General features: G+C 34.7%; 8 protein-coding genes and 2 non-coding genes across 10 annotated transcripts; 6 read left to right on the top strand and 4 right to left on the bottom strand.

The window, feature by feature from the left end:
• Window positions 1–159: 159 nt before the first annotated feature.
• On the top strand, window positions 160–528 carry NAEGRDRAFT_67749 (uncharacterized protein; the record flags this gene model as incomplete). Its single annotated transcript, XM_002676949.1, has 1 exon — window positions 160–528. One exon carries the CDS (start codon window positions 160–162, stop codon window positions 526–528), a length of 369 nt encoding a protein of 122 aa, XP_002676995.1.
• A 1,182-nt stretch (window positions 529–1,710) lies between these two features.
• NAEGRDRAFT_82614 (C-4 sterol methyl oxidase) lies at window positions 1,711–2,688 on the top strand. Its single transcript, XM_002676948.1, has one exon. It carries the CDS (start codon window positions 1,754–1,756, stop codon window positions 2,633–2,635), a length of 882 nt encoding a protein of 293 aa, XP_002676994.1. The 5' UTR covers window positions 1,711–1,753; the 3' UTR covers window positions 2,636–2,688.
• Window positions 2,689–2,875: 187 nt separating this feature from the next.
• NAEGRDRAFT_49189 (uncharacterized protein) lies at window positions 2,876–4,237 on the bottom strand (the record flags this gene model as incomplete). Its single annotated transcript, XM_002676840.1, has 1 exon — window positions 2,876–4,237. The coding sequence occupies one exon, from the start codon at window positions 4,235–4,237 to the stop codon at window positions 2,876–2,878; it is 1,362 nt and encodes a 453-aa protein (XP_002676886.1).
• Window positions 4,238–4,765: 528 nt separating this feature from the next.
• Window positions 4,766–5,659, bottom strand: NAEGRDRAFT_67746 (uncharacterized protein; the record flags this gene model as incomplete). Its single annotated transcript, XM_002676839.1, has 1 exon — window positions 4,766–5,659. The coding sequence occupies one exon, from the start codon at window positions 5,657–5,659 to the stop codon at window positions 4,766–4,768; it is 894 nt and encodes a 297-aa protein (XP_002676885.1).
• Window positions 5,660–5,764: 105 nt separating this feature from the next.
• Window positions 5,765–5,838, top strand: NAEGRDRAFT_t332. The gene has a single exon. It is a non-coding gene; the product is annotated as a tRNA-Arg (tRNA).
• Window positions 5,839–5,962: 124 nt separating this feature from the next.
• Window positions 5,963–7,065, bottom strand: NAEGRDRAFT_79813 (uncharacterized protein; the record flags this gene model as incomplete). The annotated part of the gene is made up of 2 exons (XM_002676838.1): window positions 5,963–6,871; window positions 7,015–7,065. 2 exons carry the CDS (start codon window positions 7,063–7,065, stop codon window positions 5,963–5,965), a joined length of 960 nt encoding a protein of 319 aa, XP_002676884.1.
• A 244-nt stretch (window positions 7,066–7,309) lies between these two features.
• Window positions 7,310–7,380, bottom strand: NAEGRDRAFT_t321. Its single transcript has one exon. It is a non-coding gene; the product is annotated as a tRNA-Gln (tRNA).
• A 259-nt stretch (window positions 7,381–7,639) lies between these two features.
• On the top strand, window positions 7,640–9,198 carry NAEGRDRAFT_79812 (rho family small GTPase). The gene is made up of 6 exons (XM_002676947.1): window positions 7,640–7,673; window positions 7,718–7,764; window positions 8,169–8,231; window positions 8,366–8,462; window positions 8,514–8,519; window positions 8,703–9,198. The coding sequence occupies exons 2-6, from the start codon at window positions 7,734–7,736 to the stop codon at window positions 9,106–9,108; spliced, it is 603 nt and encodes a 200-aa protein (XP_002676993.1). The 5' UTR covers window positions 7,640–7,673; window positions 7,718–7,733; the 3' UTR covers window positions 9,109–9,198.
• A 1,735-nt stretch (window positions 9,199–10,933) lies between these two features.
• Window positions 10,934–21,844, top strand: NAEGRDRAFT_79811 (uncharacterized protein; the record flags this gene model as incomplete). The annotated part of the gene is made up of 10 exons (XM_002676946.1): window positions 10,934–11,011; window positions 11,143–11,169; window positions 11,211–11,309; window positions 11,405–12,982; window positions 13,562–14,200; window positions 14,345–14,671; window positions 14,759–15,068; window positions 15,552–16,154; window positions 17,958–18,265; window positions 18,656–21,844. The coding sequence occupies 10 exons, from the start codon at window positions 10,934–10,936 to the stop codon at window positions 21,785–21,787; spliced, it is 7,101 nt and encodes a 2,366-aa protein (XP_002676992.1). The 3' UTR covers window positions 21,788–21,844.
• A 1,432-nt stretch (window positions 21,845–23,276) lies between these two features.
• On the top strand, window positions 23,277–24,140 carry NAEGRDRAFT_49186 (uncharacterized protein; the record flags this gene model as incomplete). Its single annotated transcript, XM_002676945.1, has 1 exon — window positions 23,277–24,140. The coding sequence occupies one exon, from the start codon at window positions 23,277–23,279 to the stop codon at window positions 24,138–24,140; it is 864 nt and encodes a 287-aa protein (XP_002676991.1).
• Between the last annotated feature and the right edge of the window lie 102 nt (window positions 24,141–24,242).

The raw sequence follows: 24,242 nt of genomic DNA, 5'->3' as shown, positions 1-24,242 counted from the left end.
ATTTAACATCATGTTTTACCTACCTGCATATAATGCATATCATAACGAAGATCGTGACTCATTTCGTATTCTCTTATTTTTTTTTATTAATTTTTAAATAAAACGAAAAAAAAGAGCGCGAAATCTAATTATTAAATTACTAATAGTTTACAAAAAAAAATGGGCAACAATAATTCATCGGGAACATCCTCTTCATCAACACCACAAACAATGGCCAATTTATTCGATTCTCATGTTGGTTATAATTGGGGTCTAAGAGGAGATCCCTATTTCTGGGAAATTCTGCAAGAGCACTTTTCTCACATTAAACAACCACTCAATTCGGAACAATTTCTTGAACAAGTTTCTAAAATTTCAATGGAAAGATGTGATGGAAAAGATATTCTCAAATCGAATGATAATTTATTGGTAAAGGATATTCCAAGAGGTGGAATGTCGGGTGGATTTATTTCATATGAATTTTGGCAACAGGAAGCAATTCCCGAATTATTAAAAAGATTGGAAAAATATAATAATAATAATAATTAAAGAGTTAATATGTAAATATATGTAAATGGATTTTGGAAAATATTTTGGATTAATTGTTTTGGAAAAATTACACTTTTGTAAACAGAAGAAGAATGGATGATTTTGTTTTATATCAGACAATATCCTATTGTTTCTGATAATTTCAACCTGTGATTCGAAAGATATTCATATTTTTCCAGCTGCCTCACTAATTATTATTGATTGTAAATGAAACGAAGAAGAATATCCTTAAATTACAGGAAATTTCTTCAGCACCTTTTCAAGAGCCTATTATTATCAAAATCAATCAGCAAAGAGAAAGAGCAAACAAAAATAACGAAATGGTTCCGAGGATTAGTAGTCAATTGATTTCTAGATCCAACAACTGTTGTAGGAAGAAGCTAGCATTGAGGAGGAACACAATGCTGATCAGAAAGAAAGAAACTGAAAAGAAGCCTGAACATTTTTCATTCACTCCGATGCTGTATCAAGACCTTTGCAAAGTCATGATTGAATATTCGCCTACAAAACAGCAACAGCAGAGGAAATACTATTGATGAAGGTTATTACTCTCCAAGATTAAGAATACACTGTACAACACATAATATTGGTCGCTTGATTACAAGACTTGATGAATACTAATGATGAAAAATTATGATTTTTAGAATGAACATGCACGAATGACCACCTTCGCTGATAATTTGATCAACAGAAAGTCTGTTATATTCCTATTGATAATTAAATCATGTTGGTAATAATATTCACTTCTTCAGAAACCGCACAAAATTGTTATGCTGGCAGTTTAAAAAAAACTGTAAATATTTCTTGCCTTAAGAAAAATTAAACAACGTCCCGTCTCATCTATTAAATATCAAAGTTTAAATAATAAAAAAGGAATACGGATTTTAGTGCACTGACAACAATAATATTATGGAGAACTATCCGACATCTACCTCCATTAAAATAACATGATGACGAATCAAAGGTTGATTTCAAGAGTCATCGGTCAAGGTACCTCACAACATCTTCATCTCTCTTCTGTTGTGGCGGTCGGTAAAGTACAATAATAGGCTGGCTAGCGTAGTGTTCTCCTTCTATTTATTGTAAACATTTATTATTGAATGAGTGAAGAAATTCATAATCGGATGATTTGCCGAAACAAATTGAAATGAGAGAATAGATTAGAATGTTAGACAACAGAAAAAAAACAAACCACGTCTATTCGTCCACTTTCTATTTCTTCGTCATGTCGTCTTCGTATGACCATACAAACATCAGTAGCACTTCCTTCACAGAGAGGTTTTGGAAACATGCAGTAGAGGACCAACCAACTTGGATCGTTTATGGTGTGTATCCATTTCTGGCACAGTGGTTGACTTATTGGATTTTTAATGCTCCATTCATTGCATACCAATTTTTAAAGGTCAGAGAAAACACTTGCAGTACCTTATCGAAAAGATACATTTCTTGGATGGATAAATTCCTGATCAATCCGTCACATTCTCCTCTTGATCCAACATTCTACTGGAAGATTTTAATATTCTGTTCAAAAATTCATTTCTTCATGTCACTTCCAATGACTATTCTCAATTCATCAGTCATGGCCACAATCCACGAAAGTTCGTATGAGAGCTTGATGGCAGATTTTGGATGGTATTGGATTCCAAAGATTATTATTTATTGGAGTATTTTCATGGCCATGGATGAAGTTTTATTCTTTGGTTCTCATTACCTTCTTCACAAGGTACCATTCCTCTACAAACATGTTCACTCTCTTCATCATGAATTGAGATATACAGTCAGCGTTGGATGTGTGTATGCTCATCCAGTTGAATACTTGTTTGGTAATGTAATTCCTGTTCTATCTGGACCAAGCTTATTGAGAGTACACTTGTTTTGGTATTGTTTGTGGATTGTTTTCAAGATGATGGAGACATCTTATGTGCATTCAGGTTTCGATTTCAAATTGAATCCTTTCAAGTGGTTGACTAATGAACATGCCTATCACCATTCTCACTATCAAGATAATTACGGAACTTGGTATGGTGTGATGGACAGAATATTTAGAACAAGCATTCATTTTGAGGAACATTCTGAAAAGAAGAAACAAGCAAAGAAAGACCAATAAGTTAAGGGACTTTTAATAATATGTAATTAATTAAATGATTAATTTATTAACCGAATTGGAAAGTATATCATCTTTTCAGGATACAGATGTTTCACTTCATGTTAGGCCATTATCAACATTTACAATTCTAAAAGTGATCAACTCCCTTGAGATTTAGACGAATGTTAAATTGATGATTATTAATATTTAGATCAAACGAGATTTGAATTATTTGGATTACATATTAATTTATTTTATAATTTAGCATTTTGGATTCATGAATGCAAACAAGGTAACAATGGAATCAATAATTTGATGCATTTCCTTGGCAGAGAGTGGACACTGATTAACAATAATTGAAAAAACAATTGGATCTCTATAATTGGCATTTCTAATATATCCACTCAAAGAACTAACTCCATCCAAGCTTCCAGTTTTAGCACTCACAATACCTGGGAAATCAACAAATCTATTCCTGAGAGTTCCACTCCTTCCTCCGAGAGGTAATAAGGAGACAAATGTTTCACCACTGACTCCACCTGCTCCCTTGTAATAGATTGCACTCAATGCATCGACTAGAGAACGAGGAGAAATGAGATTGTGACGAGAAAGTCCAGATCCATCATTTTGGAAGAATGTGAATGGTGACAAGTTGAATTGACTTGTCAAAATATCCTTAACAACTTGAATTCCTCTTGTGGTGATGGATGGAAAAACGTCCAAACTACTATTTGCCTTAATGAAAGTTCCCAATTGTCTCAAGAATAATTCTGCATACATGTTATCACTCTCTTGAAGTGTAGTATTCATAACTGTGAGAATATTATCAGAGTAGACGCATTCCTCTTTGAATTCAAACATGGAGGAACGTTCCTCCTCACTCAAATAATCAATTTTAACAGATTTTGGACCATTTGAAGAGGCGCTAGCACTTGAAACTGCTTGTAAGAAAAATCCATAAGTATCCAAAACAGTCAATGTTTGCTTGGATTCCTTCTTTGCACACAATTGACCTCTAACAATAATCTTATTATCTAAAGGTTTATAATAAGAGGTGACACTTTCCTTACTGATAATATTAGCATTTGAACAATCCAAAGTTCTACTCAAACTAGTATCAAATTCAAAGAAATCCTTTGCAAATGATTGAAATGGTTCATCCAAAACAATACTCAATCCTTGACCAGCAACCTCTCCACCTTTAACAGTAAATGTTAAAGTATTATGTTCCAAAGATAAGGCACTTGGTACTGAACTAAATGAATATTGTAAATTTCCCCATTCCCATGAATCTGGAAATTCCTCATCATCTCCACCATTTGTAAATGGAATTGGATTGAAAAAACTAGCATCCACAACAATTTCATGAGGATTCATTGAAGTGACCTTTTCCAAAACATTCATTAATGATTTTTGCAATTGCTCAAATGTTAATGTTGGATCTCCCTTTGGTCTCACAACAACTCTTCTATTCTTATAATCATAGAAGAAATCAGTGGAGAAACGAAATTTACTTCCCAAATGATTCAATGCAGCAATAGTTGTCAATAATTTGTTATTAGAAGCAGGTTGAAGAAATGGATCTGGATTATAAGAAAACAACTCAATGGTTTGATTAACCATTACTTGAATACCAAAAGTTGCTGGAAAATTAGAAAGCATATCCTTGACCTGATTCGAAACCTCTGATTGACAAATATTAAAATTTGGTGGATCCTTCACATCATGATTTTTAATTCTACTACTACTAAATTGCACCGATGATGATGATGTAATTATTGATGATGATGATTTGGCAAGTATTAAATTGGAGGTTGATGTGATGAAGAAAACGAGAGAAATTATGAGAAGGAAATAATTTAATAATAACATGAAGAAGGATGAATTAATTTTCCTTCTTGATGATCGTGATGATAGTGATGATGGTGATGATGGCGTGGAAATAAGTCGACCAAAAGCTGTGCAAACTCTTGAAGACATTTTTTTTAAACAACTCCTAACAAACTCCACAAATATTGAAAGTTCGAGAGAAGTTTAGTTGAATATGTTGGTAAGGTAATTGATGGAAAAAAAGTTTGGCTTAACATTCGAACAAAGTCCATAAGAATTGAATTCCAATATTTATTGGAATTGAGCATTTTCAATAACAAGTTAATTTGCAAATCCTGAACCTCCAGTGTGACCACTATCACCACCTCCACCTCCTCCACCACTATATCCATAACCAGTATGAGAATGGTTATGATGATGATGATTATTTCCTGTCCAGTGGGAAGTTCCACTGCCAACACCTCCTCCTCCACCTGATTTACCCTTAATTAATATGAATGCAAATATTAGTGTAAGAATGATGGCTCCAGCCACAGATCCAATAACTATTCCTACCACTCCACCAACTGTTAATGGACACAAATTAAAATTGTCTGAATTTGGATTAAAGTAAACTGTTGGAACGTATAGACTGGTGAGATTTTGAACTGAAAATAAGACTGAATATTGATTTCCATTAGTGATGAGTTGACCACTTGAAGTTGGTGCACTGGTGAATCCAATATTCGAATCGAATATAAAAGTAGAGGTCAAATTTCTAATCATTGCACTATCCTTGTAATAGAACGAAACAGTATTCTTTGAAGCTGATGCAGAACTGGCAAATAGATTTTGTCTTCCTATTACAGTATACGACAGTTGGAACGAAACCATTGTTGTTCCTGATTCTGGAGTTGCTGGACTCAAATACATGATAATATAACCAGTACTATCAAAATAAGTTGAAATACTATAACCAGATGTGAGTGTAACAACTGCAATATTGTTGACGTTATCAATATTAGAAGCGAAAGCTCTTCCAATAGTTGAATAGGAACCAGTAAATTCGTATTCGAAAGTTTCGACCACGTCCAAAGTACAAGCACCATTTGTAATGTGAACTTCTGAAGAAAGTGAAGTAATTGCATAAGATTTTGCAGTGGATGATGCTGTCAAAAATGAAAGTATGATGACAAGAAACAACGAAACAATCAATGTGTGGACAGGTTTTGACATTTTTTGTTTGTTGACTTTTTTGACATTTGTGAACACAAGGAGGAACTTGCCAGGTACATACTAGACAATTTTATAAAAAGGGAATATTTTTCATATTGAATGTAAGCCGTCATAGCTCAGTTGGATAGAGCACAGGACTTCTAATCCTGGGGTCGTGGGTTCGAGCCCCATTGTCGGTATCTGATTTTTTGTTCTTAGCCTCGATCATTGGATATTCAGCATTTGCAAGAGCAAATCAACATCTCAATTTAGCTTTCAATCTTTTTTTCTTAGCAAACTTTATTCGAAATCAATTCCTCCACATCAATCATCTGATCTTCGTTTGGAAATTAGAGGAATGTTTGGATTGAAAACTAATTCACCCTTAACAATTGAATATTTCTTTGAGGAATGATTAATATTCATTGGGTCATAACTCCAGTACGAACTAATAACCATCTTTTCTCCAGAGAAATCATACGAAAGGAAAGCTTTTGAAAATTCTTCAATAGTCTTATCCACTGTATAGACAAATTTGTAAATGGTTGTTCTGGGAGTTGCCATGTATTTTTCCTTTGACGAGTAAATGTGACAATTACTTGCATTTGACAGTTTGGTTCTTGCTTTCCAATCACTTGTGTTCATTGCGAGGAAATTCAGAAATTCAAAGTCTGCATCCAGGATTGTACTGTTATTGAGTTCTTCCTCCTTGTAGACAAGTAATTCTTTGAAGGATTGACGAGTTTCGTGTTTCACTTTCAATTCGTCTAGAATAAACTTTGGTAATGAACTCAAACTTTCTTTCGTCCAATTTAGAATGAATTTTGAATCTACCTTCTGAAAGAAATAGAATAAAGCTTTGAAATGATAATTAAATGTGAGAATTAGCATTTCCAACACATCATCTTCCTCATTTCCAATACCATTATTCGATTCTTCTAGAATTACATCACCTTCTCTATTTCTACTCAATTCTGATTGTTTTGAAAACCAAGAATAAACCTCCACATTCTTACATATCGGAAATAATGAAGGATTTTCATCCACTATTGAATTAAACTGAGCTAGAAATGAATTCCTACCTGTCAAGTCATTAATCAAAATTTGTTCCTTTGACTTGGCAATAATTTCACCCAGAAAACAATTACAAACTTGAAAGAGTGAGGAATAATCTTTAAATTTGATGGCTTTCTTTCTTTTACAATCGTAGAAATAGTCAAGAAACAACAATTTCTGTTGATTGCAATGGAGAGATTCTAATAGTTCATCAGTTGAAAGAAACTGTTCGAATCTTTCTCTCAAATCTTGAACTTTTTGATTAATCTATAAGAGGAATCACTTTGCAGGGAAAGCCTTTTGGGAAAATCCCCACTCACAATAATTGTTTCCAAAGGAATGGCAATTAAATCATAACCAGAAGATGACATTTTTTTTTCTTATAGTTGCCAATCATTGATGGTTGACAGGTCAAAATATTAAGAAAGAGATGTTTTTAAGCAATTGGAGATTATTCATAATATATTTGAAGATTTTTAATCTCGAAATTTGTTATTGTTTTAACAAACAAACTGCTTCCTTCTTCTAATGTTTTCAAATAAAAAAGTTTCAAATAAGGTTTCTCTTCAATATTCCAAATTTATTCAAAATAAAATTCAATGGCTCGCCACGTTACCGTCTCGGGAGGAATCGAACCTCCGTCAATGGATTCAAAGTCCACTATGCTACCATTACACCACGAGACGAGCACATTAGTTTGAGAACCTTAATGGATATTGAGGAATCAGACTGATGTTTTTCGTTGACGCACCCATTTATGAGGGATTTGTACGCCTTCATGGAAATTTGTAATATTCTTCATTTCACAGTTCCTTCCTCAATAGAATACCTTCTTTTTTTCCATTACTTTATAGTTCAATGTTCGCACGTCTGGCCATCACACATCATTCCTTTAGTTCTCAGTTACCTTCTGACTTTTGGCAGCAATCAAGCTAGAAAAAATAAACCGAATCTACCCCTCTTAGATTTTTTCTCGAGAGTACGTACATAGAAACAAATCCATCATTAAAGTTTTGTCTATAGATTTTGTATATAAAGAATGGATACTAATATTAAATGTGTAGTTGTTGGTATGTAAAAGTTTAGTCTAGTTTCTAATTATTCCGTTTTGTTTCGAATTTTTTAATTCTACCATCTGATTATGATAACAAATTTTCTTCTTCTTTCCATCATTATTACTTGATGCTTTCTCTTACTTGATCCTTTTCGAATATTGTTTCGTACACTTTCTGGTTAAATTTCTACACTTTCTAACCACAACAACAACAATTTCAACCCTATCCATGACTTTCGCGATAATCTTTCACATTCATAACGAATATTCTTTCACCTCTAAAACACAATCATGATTAATGTAAACTAAACATCAAACCACCATCAACCACTTTCCACTTTAAACAACTAAACCTTATGACTAACCATCAAAACAACAACAACAACCATTCTAATAACAAATAATTATTTTCCACTATAGGTGATGGTGCTGTCGGTAAAACTTCCATGTTAATTAGTTACAGTACTGATTCCTTCCCAACTGGTAAGTTTCTAACAAACAATTTCTTGTTTATGCATAGTCCTACACTTCATCTTGTTATGATACTATCAATTTCTGATATCCTTTTAATTACCATGCTTTTAAAATATGACGACTTTCTAATAACACCACTTTAGAATATGTTCCAACTGTTTTTGATAACTATTGTGCCAATGTCATGTATGAAAATCATACAGTGTCATTAGGTTTGTGGGATACAGCTGGTCAAGAAGAGTATGTATTATATTTCTATTCATTATATTAACAACCTTCAACATTTTACAGTTATGAGTAAGTTTTAGAATAATAATATTCGAATAGTTTCATACTTGATTCTAATAATAATTTGTTTGACACCTCTTCTTCACTATTAACACACTACACCATCTCTCTACTATATTAATATTAAATGTTGTGAATTAACTCTATCCATTTGATTTAATAATTTTAATGATGATGAACAATTGAAAATAGTCGTTTGAGACCATTGTCTTATCCAGATACAGAAATTTTCATTGCTTGTTTCTCAGTTGTTCAACCATCATCATTCACTAACATTAAGGATCGTTGGATTCCAGAATTGCGTAAGCACTGTCCAGCTGTTCCAATTATTTTGTGTGGTTTGAAGGTTGACATGAGAGAACACGATGCCACTTTAAAGAAATTGAAAGAACAAGGTCTTACACCAATAACTAAGGAAATGGGTGAACAAATGTCAAAGGAAGTCAACTGTATTTCTTACTGTGAATGTTCGGCCAAGACACAAGTTGGTTTGAAGGAATGTTTCAATTTGGCCATCACTGTTGTTTTGCATCCTGAAAGATTCAAGCAAGATAACAAATCAGCAAAGAAGACTGGTGGCAAATGCATGATTTTGTAAACTTTTTGAATTTCTCATTTCCCTTTTCACTGTTCTTCTCTCTACCTTCTCTCTGTATATCTTAATAAAAACAAACTGTCAATGTCCTTTAAATTATTAATCAAGTTGTTGTTCAGACACCACTTTAAACTCAAAAAACTGGTCTCTGTCAACAGCTCTTGGAATAGGGGAGATGGATTGTTTGTTACTTCTCATTAACGAGTTCAAGCAATTAATGAGCATGGATTTGATGAAAGAGTTGCAAGTTTGAGTGGATATTATATTATTTGGAGCTGTGGTATTTATTTTGAATATTAGATCAATATTGTCACCAGACTCAAATAATGAATTCACAAAAAAGCAAATATTCCACTTGATTTTATATCAACACATGAATATCCAACTGATATCTTCCCCGTTAAGAGAGATTTTATGTGAAATGCCAATAGAAAAACCAGAACGGAAGCTGGGAATTATCCACTTTATTACACTGAATGGAATGCTGGATTAGAAAATGGAGGAGGATCAAATTTTTATCAAGATACAGCCTTTCCAGCACCATACATTCATGGCTTGGTTGACATTTTCAGTTTTTGGTGTGTTTCTGATATTTTCGAAGAGGGAGGTCAACAATCTAAAGTCTTCTCAGGAACCTATGGATTAATCACCAATGTTGGTGTTCGTAAAGCATCTTGGAGAGCTTTCGAATTGTTGTGTGAGATCAGCTTGTTAATGTTTCAACAATCTCTACACCAATCAATAATACTGCAGATGTTTATACAACTTTCAATTCACAAACAAAGGAAATTATGATTTTTGTTACAAATTGGCAAATTCCAACTCTGCTGAAGTAATGATTGTAATTGTTGGAGGTACATTGAGTGTTATTGACACATTTAATGCAAATGCCTATCACAAGTTGTTGAAAATGAACAGTCCAACTTATCCTATTCCTTCCCTGCTGAACTGAATGAAAGTAGTAAGGTACTTTCAAAACCTAGGTTCTCATTCACAGGTAACAAATTTATCATTGAGACAGGATCTCCCTCACTCTCCGTCATTCGTTGCCTAACCCTAAACTAAACTGTAGATGGTGCAAATAAATGAAATTTGAATGTTACAAAATTTTGAATACTGACCTAAAATTTCTACCATTCCGTTTCTGATAAAGAACCTCTTTGGAATAAACTGCTTTGAATGTAAAACGGAAGTTTGCCTATTTCCTTTTATGTAATTATTAAAATAGGCAAAATTCACAACAACCAACTATTCTACAAACCATCACCAGATCCAGACTCCTTACACTTAAAACTCTTCCGCTCTAACCTCAATGCCTTCGAGTCATGAAAATATTATGGCATGATTCGTGTATTGTGTATTGTTGCCAACATAAATTGTAGTAGAAGATGTAGAGTAAGTAATAAATCAAGATAAAGTAAACACCATCTATATTTCAAATCTAGATGACTCGAATCCCCAATTCGTTCCTCAATAAAATATTCGAATATATTCTACTTGTCATGTTGTCTATTAAAGATTAGACTGTATTGAAATGGTATGATGTTACCCATCACTCTACTACATTAATTATCAAAATGTCACCATGTCTGTTTTTTTGTCAAGTTGTGCGACAAATTCATAAAATTTATTCGGCAATGAAGCTAATTACAAACACACAAACTTTCAAAGAAGGCCAACAACAGAGCACTAGAACGCTCATTTCGATATTCAATATCCTCCTCTCTTTCGATACAGATTGGCGTGTGATGAAAGGCTTTGTATTGGTATTTCATGTGTGCCATCCTCACCCATTATAAAAAACATTCTCTTAAAAAAAACAAACAAGATGCCTGCTGGTGGCCAAGTTATTTTCACCAACTCTACTGTTGGTACTTCAGGCTTTGGCGTGAATGTATCCTTGTTGGTATGTTGTTGTTGTAGTATTATCCCTCGGTGATTTGACATTCTAACTTGTTTTGATTAATGCGCTCACGTAATTTTTGGTCCATGCTGATTGTTGACCTTTATGTTTCTTCATCATCTTTGACTATATAGAAAGGAAACACAATTACTCAAACAATTGTAAGTTTTGATTATTAAAACATAAACTAAAGCCTTGTCAGGTTGGTGCTATCATTTCTGCAATGGTTGTTGCGAGTGTTGTTGTTACTATTGTCATGGTTACAGTCTCTGCTGGAGTCTCTGCTCCTGACGCAAAAGACGTAAGTAATTCATAGTATTTCGAATTTGTTGTGTTTATCATCATTATATTCATGCATGTCTAAATGTCAACTTTCTGAATACCCACAACTAATAGGATTATATTCAAGTCTACAAACGTTACCCAATCACAATATATCCACTTCTTAACGATGCTGATCCAAAATCATTGAATTTAACTCTCGTTAACGTTACTCAACCTACTTCTGGTACAGTTTCTTTGAAGGATGGTAAGACACTAGTTTATACTTCAAAAGGCTCTTTTGCTGGAAATGAAACCTTCCAATATTATGTAACTAATGGTTATATGATTTCTTCAGCAAATGTTCATGTAGAAGTTTTGAATCGTCCACCTGAATTGGTTGATATTACACTCACTGTTAGTAAGAATAGCAAAAAGAACAGTATTGACATTTTTGCTTATGTTACTGATAACGGTGCTTTCATTACTGATCCAGATAATGACGAATTGACTGTTGTTGGTATTACAGCTTCTCAAGTTCCAGAAGCTGTTGTTACTTTTGACACTAAATATGTATACTACACTCCAAAATATGGTTTCAATGCTCAAGATCAATTCAACTATACCGTTTCTGATGGTAATGCTATTGTTAGTGCTCTCATTACTATTAATGTTGAAAATGATCCACCTGTTGCTGATCCAGATACTTACACTGTTCCAAAGAATGCCAAGACTATCCTCAGAGTTATGGAAAATGATTATGATATTAATGGTGATAATATTACTATTGTTGCATCAACATCTGGTACTGGTAGTGCTGGTACTGTTATCACTTCCTCAGATGCTACCTATCTCAGTTACATTCCACCTGCAAAGGTTGAAGCTTTGACTGATGCCTTTGAATATACAATTACTGATGGTCCAACTACTTCAAGCAGTTATGTTTTCTTGAAAGTTGTCAATACTCCACCAAATAATGCTGATAGAATTCTCAATGTTCCAAAGAATTCAAAGGATAACCAATTGGATTTGACATACACTGATGCTGATATGTTAGATACTGTTACCGTTTCCTTGTTGACCAAGCCAACTCGTGGTACCTTCCAATTCTTGGAACAATCCACAATTACTCAAGTCAATTATCCAACCCAAGATTTTTACAATGTTAAAAAGAATAGTTATACCATGGTTTACACTCCTGAAGATGGTGTAATTTATAGTGAATCTTTCAAGCTTAGAATTACTGATGATATTGATACAGTAACAAGTACTGTTACTATTAATGTTATTCCTGTCGCTCCAGTTGCTGTTAATGATACTGTTTTGTGCGATAAGAATGTTCCAATCACTGTTGATGTTGTTGCTAATGATTATAGTGCTTCCAATGATTATCTCTTGCTCGATTTTGATGAATTGTCCACTGAAAATGGTGGTAAGATCAAGAAGATTGATGATAAGAATGTGACTTATACTCCTCCAGCTGATTTCACTGGTACCGATGTTGCTCCATACAAGGTTAAAAATTCTAACAAGGATGGATCAACTACAGGCATTTTCACTGTAACTGGTTATTTGATTGTTGGTGTTAAAAATATCGCTCCTGTTGCTGTTGACGATATTGTTAAAGTTTCTAAGGGTTTAGTTGGTAAATTTGAATTGATCAGTAATGATTATGATCCAAATAGTGATGCTATTCAATATGATCTTGCAACTGTTTCTACTCAAGGTATTACTGTTGACATTTCACCAAATAACAGATTTGTTACCTATGCTGCTCTCAACCAAACATATGTTGACACCTTTACTTATTCTATTGTTGATGATGAAGGTGCTCTCTCTAATTATGCTACTGTCACTGTTAATGTTGTCAATGATGCTCCTATTGCTAACAATGATGCTGTGTCTGTATCTTGGAATAGAAGTGTTGTTATTGAAGTTTTGAATAATGACCAAGATATCAATCCAGGTGATTATGATACTTTGGTTATCAAGACATTGACTCAACCAACTGCTGGTCAAGTTTCCAGTTTTGAAGGTGGTAAAAAGGTTCTCTTTAAACCAAACAATGGTTTCACTGGTACCACTACATTTACTTACACTACTACTGATGGCTTAGATGAATCAAATCAAGGAACAGTCACTGTGCAAGTTACTAATGCTGCTCCAGCTCCTGTTGATGATACTGCTTCTGTTCACTGGAATGATGCTTCAGTTACTATTAATGTATTGTCAAATGATGTTGATGCTGATTCTGACCCACTTCATATTGCTAGCTTCACTCAACCATCAAAGGGTGTTGTTACTCGTACTCAACTTGCTGATGGTACTGATGCTCTTGTTTTCACATCCAAGTCATCTGAAAAGTATTCTGGTGAAACAACTTTCACATACACTGTTTCTGACTATGGAAAGGAAACTGTTGCCAATGTTGTTGTCACTCTTAGAAATGATGCTCCTCTTCCAGTTGCTGACTCTTATACTTTCCACTGGAAGTCAAGTGATAACCAATTGAATGTTTTGGCAAACGATAAGGATCCAAACAATGATGCTCTCTTTGTTGATACTGTTAGCAAAGCTGCTGATTTCAAGGGATCAGTTTCTATTGATGCTCAAAGAAAGGCTATTGTCTTTTCTCCTGTTGCTGCATCTGTTGGTACGCAAGAAATTACCTATATTGCTACCGATGATGTTACCAAGAGTGCTTCTTCATCTGTTACACTTATTGTTACCAATAATAATGTTCCTCAAGATCAAGTCATTAATAAGAATATTCACTGGTCTACTCAAAAAACTGGTGGTACCACTATTGATATGTTCTCTACTCCTCAACCGCTCGATGCTGATGGAGATTCTCTCTCAATTCTTTCAACTTCAACTCCTTCTAAGGGTTCAGTTGCTATCAATAACGGTGATGCTTCTACAATTCCAAATGTCAAATACACTCAACAAAACAATTATTTGGGCGCTGATACATTCAATGTAACCATTACTGATGGTGCTAGTACTTCTCAAGTTCAAGTCAATCTTAATGTCTATGATCAAGCACCAACTGCTAATGCTGTTACTGAAAACAAGCACTTTGACGTAGTTGTTTCTGGTTATACTCGTGATGCTGTCGTAATGTGTGGTGCTAATGACGCTGACAATGAAGACACTGTAACTGTCAAGACAGTTTCTGTTAATGTTGGTGGCTCTGCAACTTTCTCTGGTAATATGGTTACTTTTGTTGGTCAACAAGGTTATACTGGTGCAAGTATTGTTACTATTACTTTCACTGATGGTTTGTTGACTAAATCAGTTGACTGGACTATTAACATTTTGAATAACGATCCTGTTGTTACAGTCTTCCCAACCAATATTCATTGGACTCAAAAATCTACCTTGATTGATGTTTTATCTGCAGTAACTGATGCTGATAATGATGCTATTACATTCAGTTTGACTACTGGTGCTACTACTTATGGTACTCCAAGTATTTCTTCCGATAAGGTTAATTGGACTCTTCCAGATAGCCCAGTTTTGGGTGATTCCTCTTTCACTGCTAAATTCACTGATGGTTGGGTTAGTAAGACAGGTACATTTGTTGTCTCTGTTAAGAATACTGCTCCAACAGCAACAGTTAAGAATATTGAAGCTCACTGGTCCGTATGGTCAACTGGTATTACTATTGATGTTTTGTCTGGATGCACAGATGCTGATTCTGATTCTATCAGTCTTCAATCTGTTTCCTCAGCTACCTCTGGTTCAACCTTAAAATCTAACGGCAAAGCTATCTATACTCCAACTAAAGGATTTGTTGGTTCTGATTCATTCACCTACACTATTACTGATGGTATTTCGCAAGGTACATCTACTGTTTATGTAACTATTAAGGATAATGCTCCTGTTGCAAGTAATGATACCATCTCTGTTCACTGGAAATCTACTAATATCGACATTAATGTTTTGGCTAATGATGTTGATGCTGATTCTGATACCCTCTCAGTTGATACTTTCACTCAACCTGCCAAAGGTACCATTGAAAAGAATAATAATCTTATTAGATATACCCTTGGTTCTTCTCCTACTACTGGTGTTAATCAATTCACTTATAAGGCTACTGATGGTGCTTTGAACTCAAATACTGCCACTGTTTTTGTTACAGTTACAAATAACAATGTACCAAACATTGATGCTCAAGTTCAAACTGTTCACTGGAGAACTGCTGCTAGTGGTGTTACTTATAATGTTTACAATACTCCAACCGATGGTGATGGTGACAGTCTCACTCTCTCTGTTACAGGTACTGGTTGTTCTACAGTTGCATCTGGAGCTGTTAAAGTTGTCAATTTTGCTTCTTCAAGCTTTACTGGAACTGCTGTTTGTACTGCTACATTGACCGATGGTTTGGATAGCTCTACAAAGACCTTAACTACAACCTCATACAACAACCCACCAACTGCTGCTGATATTTCAGTTACATACTATGGTGCTAATGTTCAAACAGGTATTACTATTGAGGCTGTTAGTTTGGCAACTGATTCTGATACTGATGATTCTGCATATTTGGTTGTCAGTAATGTTGGTGCATCAACAAGATTTGGTTCTGGTGCTGTTACCATTGATAGTTCCAATAAGAAGATCAAGTACTTCCCATCTCCTGCTTTGGTTACTCAAACTGGTATTGATACTTTTACTTATCAAATTTATGACGGTTTGATTAAGTCAGCTGTTGCTACTGTAACTGTAGATATTAGAAGTGTTGTTCCATCTGCTGAAGAAAAATACTTTGATGTTCACTGGAGAAAGAGTTTGGTAGGACAAGATTTCTATGCTTTTGATAATATCACTTCATACGGTACTCTTGAATTGAACAAGATTTTGAACGTTGCTCCAAACAAGGGAGGTACTGTAAATGTTTTGGATGACTTGAAGAATTTCAATTACAAACCTGCTGTTGGTTTTACTGGTGAAGAAAAATTCGTATTTTCATATAATAATGGTGCAGGTACCAGTTCTCTCACTTTCTATATGAACGTCTATGATAACGCTCCAACTGCTCAAGCTGCTTCTACTCCAGTTCACTGGAGAAATACTGCTACTGTCAATCTTGGTCCATTAATTGCTGATGCGGATAGTGCCGATAGTGGTTATTTGACAACCTATCCTGGTAGTGTTCCAGTTGGTTCTCTCTCAATTGCTTCAAATGTTGCCACCTACACACCAACCTCAACAATTGGTACAGTTCAAGCAACATATATTGTATCTGATGGATTGAAGAATGCTACTGCTTCTTTCACTGTTCAAGTTACTAATACTCCTCCTGTTGTTTCTGCTAAATCATATGAAATTACTTGGAGAAATTATAGAAGCTTTGATTTGAATGTCCTTGCCTTGGCAACAGCTGATGCTGATCCAAACTCTGATCCAATCTCCTTAAAGTCTGTTGTTAATGAACTTGCATCAGGAACTGTTCAAAGAAAGGATACCACTTCTGTAACTATTTCTGCACCAGGTTCTACCTTTACTGGTACAACCTCTTTCCGTTATGTAGTTACTGATGGTGCCTCAAATGGTGATGTTAGTAATACTGTTACACTCAAAGTTACTAATACTGCTCCAGTTGCTAACAGTGATTATCTCTCTGTTCACTGGAATACTGCTTCTATTGTTATTGATGCCTTGGCCAATGATGTTGATGCTGAAAGTGATCCACTCACTATTAGTTCAGTTTATGGTTCTTTGGCAACACAAGCTCCAATCATTAGTGGCAATAAGATTGTTTACTATCCAAATACTGCTCCTCTTGGTAATGATACTTTGACATATGTTATCTCTGATGGTGTTACCACAACCACTGGTAAGATTTTCATTCTTGTAACCAATAGTAAACCAACAACCACTAGTTATACTTCAAGCGTTGTTTGGAAGGTTGCCAAGTCTGGTGTTACTTTCAATGTTATTGGTGGTTCAAGTGATAGTAATGGTGATTCTCTCACTATTTCAAGCTTTAGTACCATTCCTGCTGTTCAAGGTACTATTGTTAAGAGTGGTGGTAATATCATTTACACTCCAACTAGTGGATTTGTAGGAAAGGTTGATACTGTTACTTTCATTGTATCTGATGGCAAGGAAACAGTTTCTGGAACCATTTCAGTCACTGTTATCAACACTGTTCCATCCGTTGATACTCAAGCTTTCAATTATCATTGGAGAGCTGTTTATGACACTACAGCAACAATTAATTTGAATTCCAGATTCACTGACGCTGAAAATGATGCTGTTAATGTTACTTCCATCACAAAGAATGGTAATCAAGGTACCGTTGTTCTTGGGTCATCCAATACAGTTACCTACAAGTTAACTTCTCCATGGAAGGGAACTGATACATTCACAGTAGCTTTCACTGACGGTTGGACTGCCTCTAGTGCTACATTCCCAATTGTAATTAGTAATAGTATTCCTGTTGCTTATAATATTCCTCTTACTGTCCACTTTAGTAACTATACTATTACAATTCCAATTATTGATAGAACTGATGCTCTTAAACCAACCGATAGTGACTCGGCTGATACTACCAAATTGACTGTTAATGCTTTCACAACTCCATCTGTTGGCACACTCACTCTTTCAGGTGATAAGAAGACCTTTACTTTTGTCAACCCAACTGGCAACTTGGTTCAACAAACTTTCACTTATTCTGTTTCAGATGGTCTTGATAGCTCAGCAACTCAAACTGTAACTATTAATCTCCAAAATTATGCTCCAACATCAAGCGATCAAACATTTAGTAATCATTGGAGAAATGTCCAATCTGGTTTCAATATTAATTTGCTAGCTGATGCCAGGGATGCTGATGGTGATAGTCTCTCTGTGTCATACTATTCTCAACCAGCTGTTGGTACTCTCACTGCTGTCAGTAGTGGTGTTGTAAAGTTTGTTCCTCCTGCTAATCAAGTTCTTTCTACCTCATTCCAATTCAAGATTACAGATGGCGCTCAAACTGTCACCCAAACTGTCTCTATTGCACTCACTAACACTGCTCCAGTTGCTGTTGCTGATACTTACTCAACACACTGGAGAAATAAGACTCTTGTTCTCAATTTACTTGCTAATGATGTCGATACCAATGGTGATGATATTTACATTAGCAGTATTGATAGTGTTTCATCTACTAGATCTGCCTCTCTCACATTAAGTGCTGATAAGAAGAGTGTTACCTACAAGGATAATTCTGCTCTTGGAGCTGGTGTTGATACTTTCAAGTATGCTATTAGTGATTCAGTTACTACTTCAAGCTTTGTTACTGTAACTATTACTTATACAAATGATGCTCCATCTGCTCAATCAACTTCAGCTACTGTTTTGTGGAGAAATGTTGCCTCATTCACTAATATTCTTTCAAAGTGTTCTGATCCAAACAGTGATCCTCTCACATTTTCTGGTGTTACTCAAGGTTCATTGGGAAGTGTTGTTGTTACTGATTCTTCTTTGGGTAGTTTTACATATCAACCATCTACCTCTATCACCTACACCAACACACCAAGTGATGGATCTGCTTACACTGTCTCTGATTCCTTCTCTTATTCTTGTACTGATGGTCCACTCAGTACTTCAGGACAAGTTTCTGTTACAATTACCAATACTCCACCACAAGGTACTTCCAAGACTGCCAATGTTACTAGAAATTACTCAAATCCAACAACAATCTTGAACAATCTCTTGGTTGGTGCTAGTGATGCTGATGGTGATTCTGTCACTGTTGCCTCAGTTGCTCTCTTGCCAAATCAAAATTCTGGTACATCTGTAGTTTTGAACACTGACGGATCAGTCAAGTTTACTTATGCAAATTCTTTCATTGGTACCCAACAATTCTACGTTTACCTCACAGACGGTCAACTCACAACATCTTACATTTATACAATCAACATTGTTGGTTCAGCTCTCAACTGTATCGACTATTACATTTCTGCCACTAAGAATGATGCTGCTAATCAATTCGAAGATTCTTTGAGATTGGCTCTCGTAAAGGTTTCTGGCTCAGAACCAGCCTCTATCAATCTTGTCTCTACTGCAAATCTTAAGGTTGGTACAATTGCAAAGGTTTCAAGCAAGTGGACTTATACTGCAGATAGTACTCGTTCCTGCATCAATGATAACTGTTATGCTACTTATTCTTATTCTAATACTGCTGGTCAAACAGTTTCTTGTAAGATTATCGTAAATCAACCAAATACTGCTCCAGTTGCTCCAAGTTATAACCATATTTACTCTGTAAGCAGAGCTACCAACGTTGCACAAACTATTGACTATTTGGCTGTTTCTAATGCTTATGATGCTGACACTGCTGACAAGTTAAAGCTTACTTCAATTACAAACACAGGTACCTGTACTTCTACTCTGGTTTCTTCAATCTCTGTTGTCTCCAATAAGATTAGCTTCCTCAGACAAACAACCTTTGTTGGTTCATCTTGTTGGTTCATTGTTGGTGTTAGCGATAGTGATGTTGATGCTCCAGTTACTGTTTCTGCAAATATTACTATTACTCCTCTTGCTTCTCCTCCAATCGCTGTCAATGACGTAGTTTCTACCAAGTATAATGCCCAAGTTGACATTTCTGTTAGTACCTTGTTGTCGAACGATTATGATTCTCTTGGTGGTACTTTCAAGTTTGCTAGTATCTCATGTCCAACTGGATATTGTGCCAGTGGTACTCCAACTATTTTGAATCCAAACGATCCTGCTAATAGTCAAGTTATTAGAGTGAAACCAGTTGCCAACAGTTGTGATTCTATCCAATTCGAATATACTATTGTTTCTGATCAAGATGGTACTTCATCAAGTGCTACTGTAACAGTTCAATACACCAGTTGTACTTGTTCTCTTGATATGGACATTATCTTTGTCCTCGATGGTAGTGGTTCTATTTCTGATGAAAATTGGATCAAGATGAAGAGCTTTATGGGTAACGTTACTAGGGGATTCGGTTCCAACATCTCACCAACTGGAACAAACATTGGTATCATTCAGTTTGCCTCAAGCATTACTACTCACCTCCAAGTTAACAGTGGTACTAGTGTTGATGTTGTCTTGTCCAAGATTAGCTCTGCTTCCCAATTAAAGTCAGGAACTGGTTCAATTGCTGGTATTAATGCTGCTATTGACCAAATGGTAAGCTATGGTAGAAAGAGTATCGTAAACAAGATGATTATTCACGTAACTGACGGTGAATCCACAGAACCTTGTAGTTGTAGTGGATGTACTAGCTCCTTCTCTGCCAACCCTCTCAGATATGGTTCTGTTCCAAATTATTGTAAATCAAACAGATTCCCTGGAATGAACTGCTCAAACTGCCTTTGGAATGATTCTCGTAGTAGATGTAATCCATGTTCTGAAGCTACTTTGAGATCAGCAGATCTTAATTCCTGGTCTCCTGGTGTTTCCACAAATGCTGAAGTTAGCAAGTATGCTGGTACTGGTATTTGGAATTGGAGACAATTAGCTATTGGTATTGGTGTTGGTTTGACAAGTGCTTTGGGTAAAGTTCAAATTCAAAGAATGAACTATGATACCAACAATCCACTCTATGTCGATTGGAATAATCTTGCCAATGTCTACCAATTGGTTGTAGATAACTCATGTAACACAGTCACATCTTCCCAAACCAAGACTTTGGTTCCACTTGCAAACAGTGGTATGACTGTCACTTATAAGGGAAAGACTACATCTGTTATCAAGAATATTTTGTCTACCAATTGGGTCAGATCTCAATTCAATTACACAGTTGCTGTTGCATCAAGTGCTCCAAGTGGTGTCAAGAAGTTCTCTTTGGCTATGGCCTCTGGTTATAATCAAGATGCCTTCTATAATTACAATCCATACTTCCCTGTCTATCTAGGTGTAGAACCAATTACCAACAAGGACAGTTTCTCCTTTGAAAGTGCTCCAGGAGTCTACACAATTGCTAAGGGTTCAAGCTTTACCTACTCATTGACTGTTGAAGGTGATGTAACAGAAGATTCCATTTCCTTTGGTGTTTTCGGAGATTCACAATATGCTACTGGTACCATTAAGGGTCCAGCCAGTGTTATTGCTCCATACAATCCACAACCACCAGCCTATGTTGAAAATAGTGCAGCTCGTAAGACTGCTTGTAGTGCCACTCTTGGTCGTTGTTATATTTACACCAAGTTTGTTTCAGGCTACACCAAGAGTGTAATGTCTGATATTTGCAAGTATTGGAGATCGGATGCCAAACTCGTAATGATTCAAAGTGCTGCTGAAAAGACTTTCATTCAAACAATATTACCAGCTGCTGAATCAATTACCTTCCCTCTCGGAATGACATATACTTCTGGTGCTGGTACTTGGGATGATGGTACTTCAACTGCTGCTTTCACTGATTATCTTGCTACTTCAAGCTCTGGTCCTGTTGTTTATGCTAACTATGTTTACACTGCTCCAACTAACAAGTGGTGGACTACAGCTGCTGCTACAACTACCACTCTAGGTGTTGTTTGTTGGGCTCCATTTGCTTAAAGGATTTCATGATGAGGATCAACTAATATAATGATGAAATAAATCCTTAATAATTTTATTTAAGCTTTTCGCATTTTTTTAAATTCTATCAAAAATATCATCTAGCTATGAAATCCATCATAAAATTGGCGAAAATCCTAATTCCGATGTTTATCAATTACAAATCAAATAATACATAAATTGTATTGCTTTCGATAAAGTTGCGCTATTGAATCATTCTAATACTGACAAGCCTTCTTCAATATTCCCTGTTATTAAAGATCTGTTGAACTGATTACAAAGTTTCCATTATAAAAAAATGCTTCGACGAGTGGGGTTAGAGTTGACTGAAATTAAAAAACTATTACATGATGGGTTTTCTGTACAAGCTACTGATGGAAATATTGCGGAATGGACAGTTTCTTTTAAAATTTATGAAGTTAGTTTGATCAAAATTATTCTAATTTAATTGTTATTCGAAACCTAGGAAGAACCCTTTGATTTTAAATTTGAATTTCCATTAAATTATCCTTTCAGAATGCCAAGTGATCCACTATTTAGATTCCTAGTAGGGAATTCATGGGAGCCACGGATAACAACTTTTCAAATATTTCCCAAAATGTATAATGCATTACTAGCTGTTTATCATATTAAACATGGAAATGTTGAAGAATTGTGCAGAATCAATGATCTGGAATCTCTACTTTATGTTTTCATTCCCGAAAGAAAGAATAGACATATGGGAAGGACATTGTTATACATTGCATGTGAACATGAACAATTTCAAGTTGTGAAATACTTGTTGAAAAGTTTTCCAGAAATTGATTACCAAAATGGAGTAAGTATTGAATGGAATTAAAGTATTTGAGTGATATGATTTTTAGGGAGTAAGTAATTGTTGGAATTTTAAAGTTTCGAATAAGTGATGATGAATTAGGGAGTAAGTTTTATTTTCTATTAGAAATAACAATATTTTCAGTGTGTAAGTGAATAGAATATTGAATATTTGTTTGAATTTATTAACTATTTAAAGTGTGTAAGTATTCTCAATTAATTTCAATTTATTTATTAACTCTTACTAGAATGTAAGTTATCAAGATTAGTTTTGTTTACACAATGAATAAGATGGTAAGTTATAATTAAAATATTCGAGAATCACTCAACAATTCAGTGTGTATGTACATTTAGAAATTAATTGTTAAATGATTTTAAATAGCCAGTAAGTTTTCAATTTTTTATTAGAAACTATAGTGTAATAGCCAGTAAGTTTCTTTTTAATGGAATATACTAAATTATTTCAATAACTAAAAGGGAGAGAAACCAATTCAAGTAGCTGAAAGAAAAAGATTTCCCAAAATTACAAGATTGTTAATTGCTCATCACTTTAAGGTTTGTATTTTCTCTGAACTTTCGAATAATAATGTGTTAGAAAACGAATGGAGATATCAAAGCAATACTTGGTTCCGGAGTTGATGTAGCATCATTATTAGAATTATTGACTGAAGAAGAGATGGAGCCATTTGCAAACTACATTACAATGTACACTTTACCAAAACTATTCCTCAAGAATAATCTCCAATTTAGTTTGGAATCTAAAGCTGATCTTGTTTTACAAACTGAATTCACTAGCTTTATATCTAAAAGAGAATATTTCACCTACATGATGGCTCAAATTATTTCTTGTAAATTGAAGAAAATGGAAAATATCATTCCAAATAGTTCAACAAATAGTGAAGGAGAATTGATTGGATTATTCGATGATGCATTGGATTCTTTCTCTGCTCCATCTGGCTCAACACTTTCAGAACTTCTTCAAATATTATTCTCACTTGTTAAGGTTTCGGATATTTTCAAACACTTACATGCAAAGAATGTCATTCATTTTGATATCAAAACTAGCAACTTGTTGGTCAAAAAGATTAGAATTAATGATTCAGAGATTATTCACCAAGTCGAACTATCAGATTTTGATGTTTCTCCAAATATTGAGAAAACTGATATAGTTTCTTACATCAAATCCGAAATACCATTCTACTATTTTGCACCAGAATTGAGAAATAGACAAGAAAACACAGAGTTAATTGATAGATCTTTGGATATTTACAGCTTTGGAGTCATAATGCAAAAACTCCTAACAGAATTCAAACCTAACACAGCTGCTATTTTAGATAGTTTATTTACAGGTTCCAAGTTTTCCAGATACAACAAACAAGCTAGTAAGATTCGTTATTTGGGATTGAAATGTGTTGATATGGATCCAAATAATAGACCAAACTTTGATGAAATTCATGATGAATTGATTGAAATTACAACTCAAGTTTATTTGTTGTATATGGTAGGATCAGTGTATAATGCAAAAAAATTAATATTTTAAAAATTAAGAGGCAGCCTTCTCTCTTACTGACCTATCATGTGAATGAGAATATTTGGTAAATTTTTATAAGATAGGTCGTTTATAAATAGATTGCTTTGGAAC

The sequence above is a fragment of the Naegleria gruberi genome, assembly GCF_000004985.1.
Source record: "Naegleria gruberi genomic scaffold NAEGRscaffold_25, whole genome shotgun sequence".
NCBI lineage: Eukaryota > Heterolobosea > Eutetramitea > Acrasida > Naegleriidae > Naegleria > Naegleria gruberi.
Note: the sequence above shows the minus strand (reverse complement) of the source record. Positions and strands in the feature narration are given on the sequence as shown.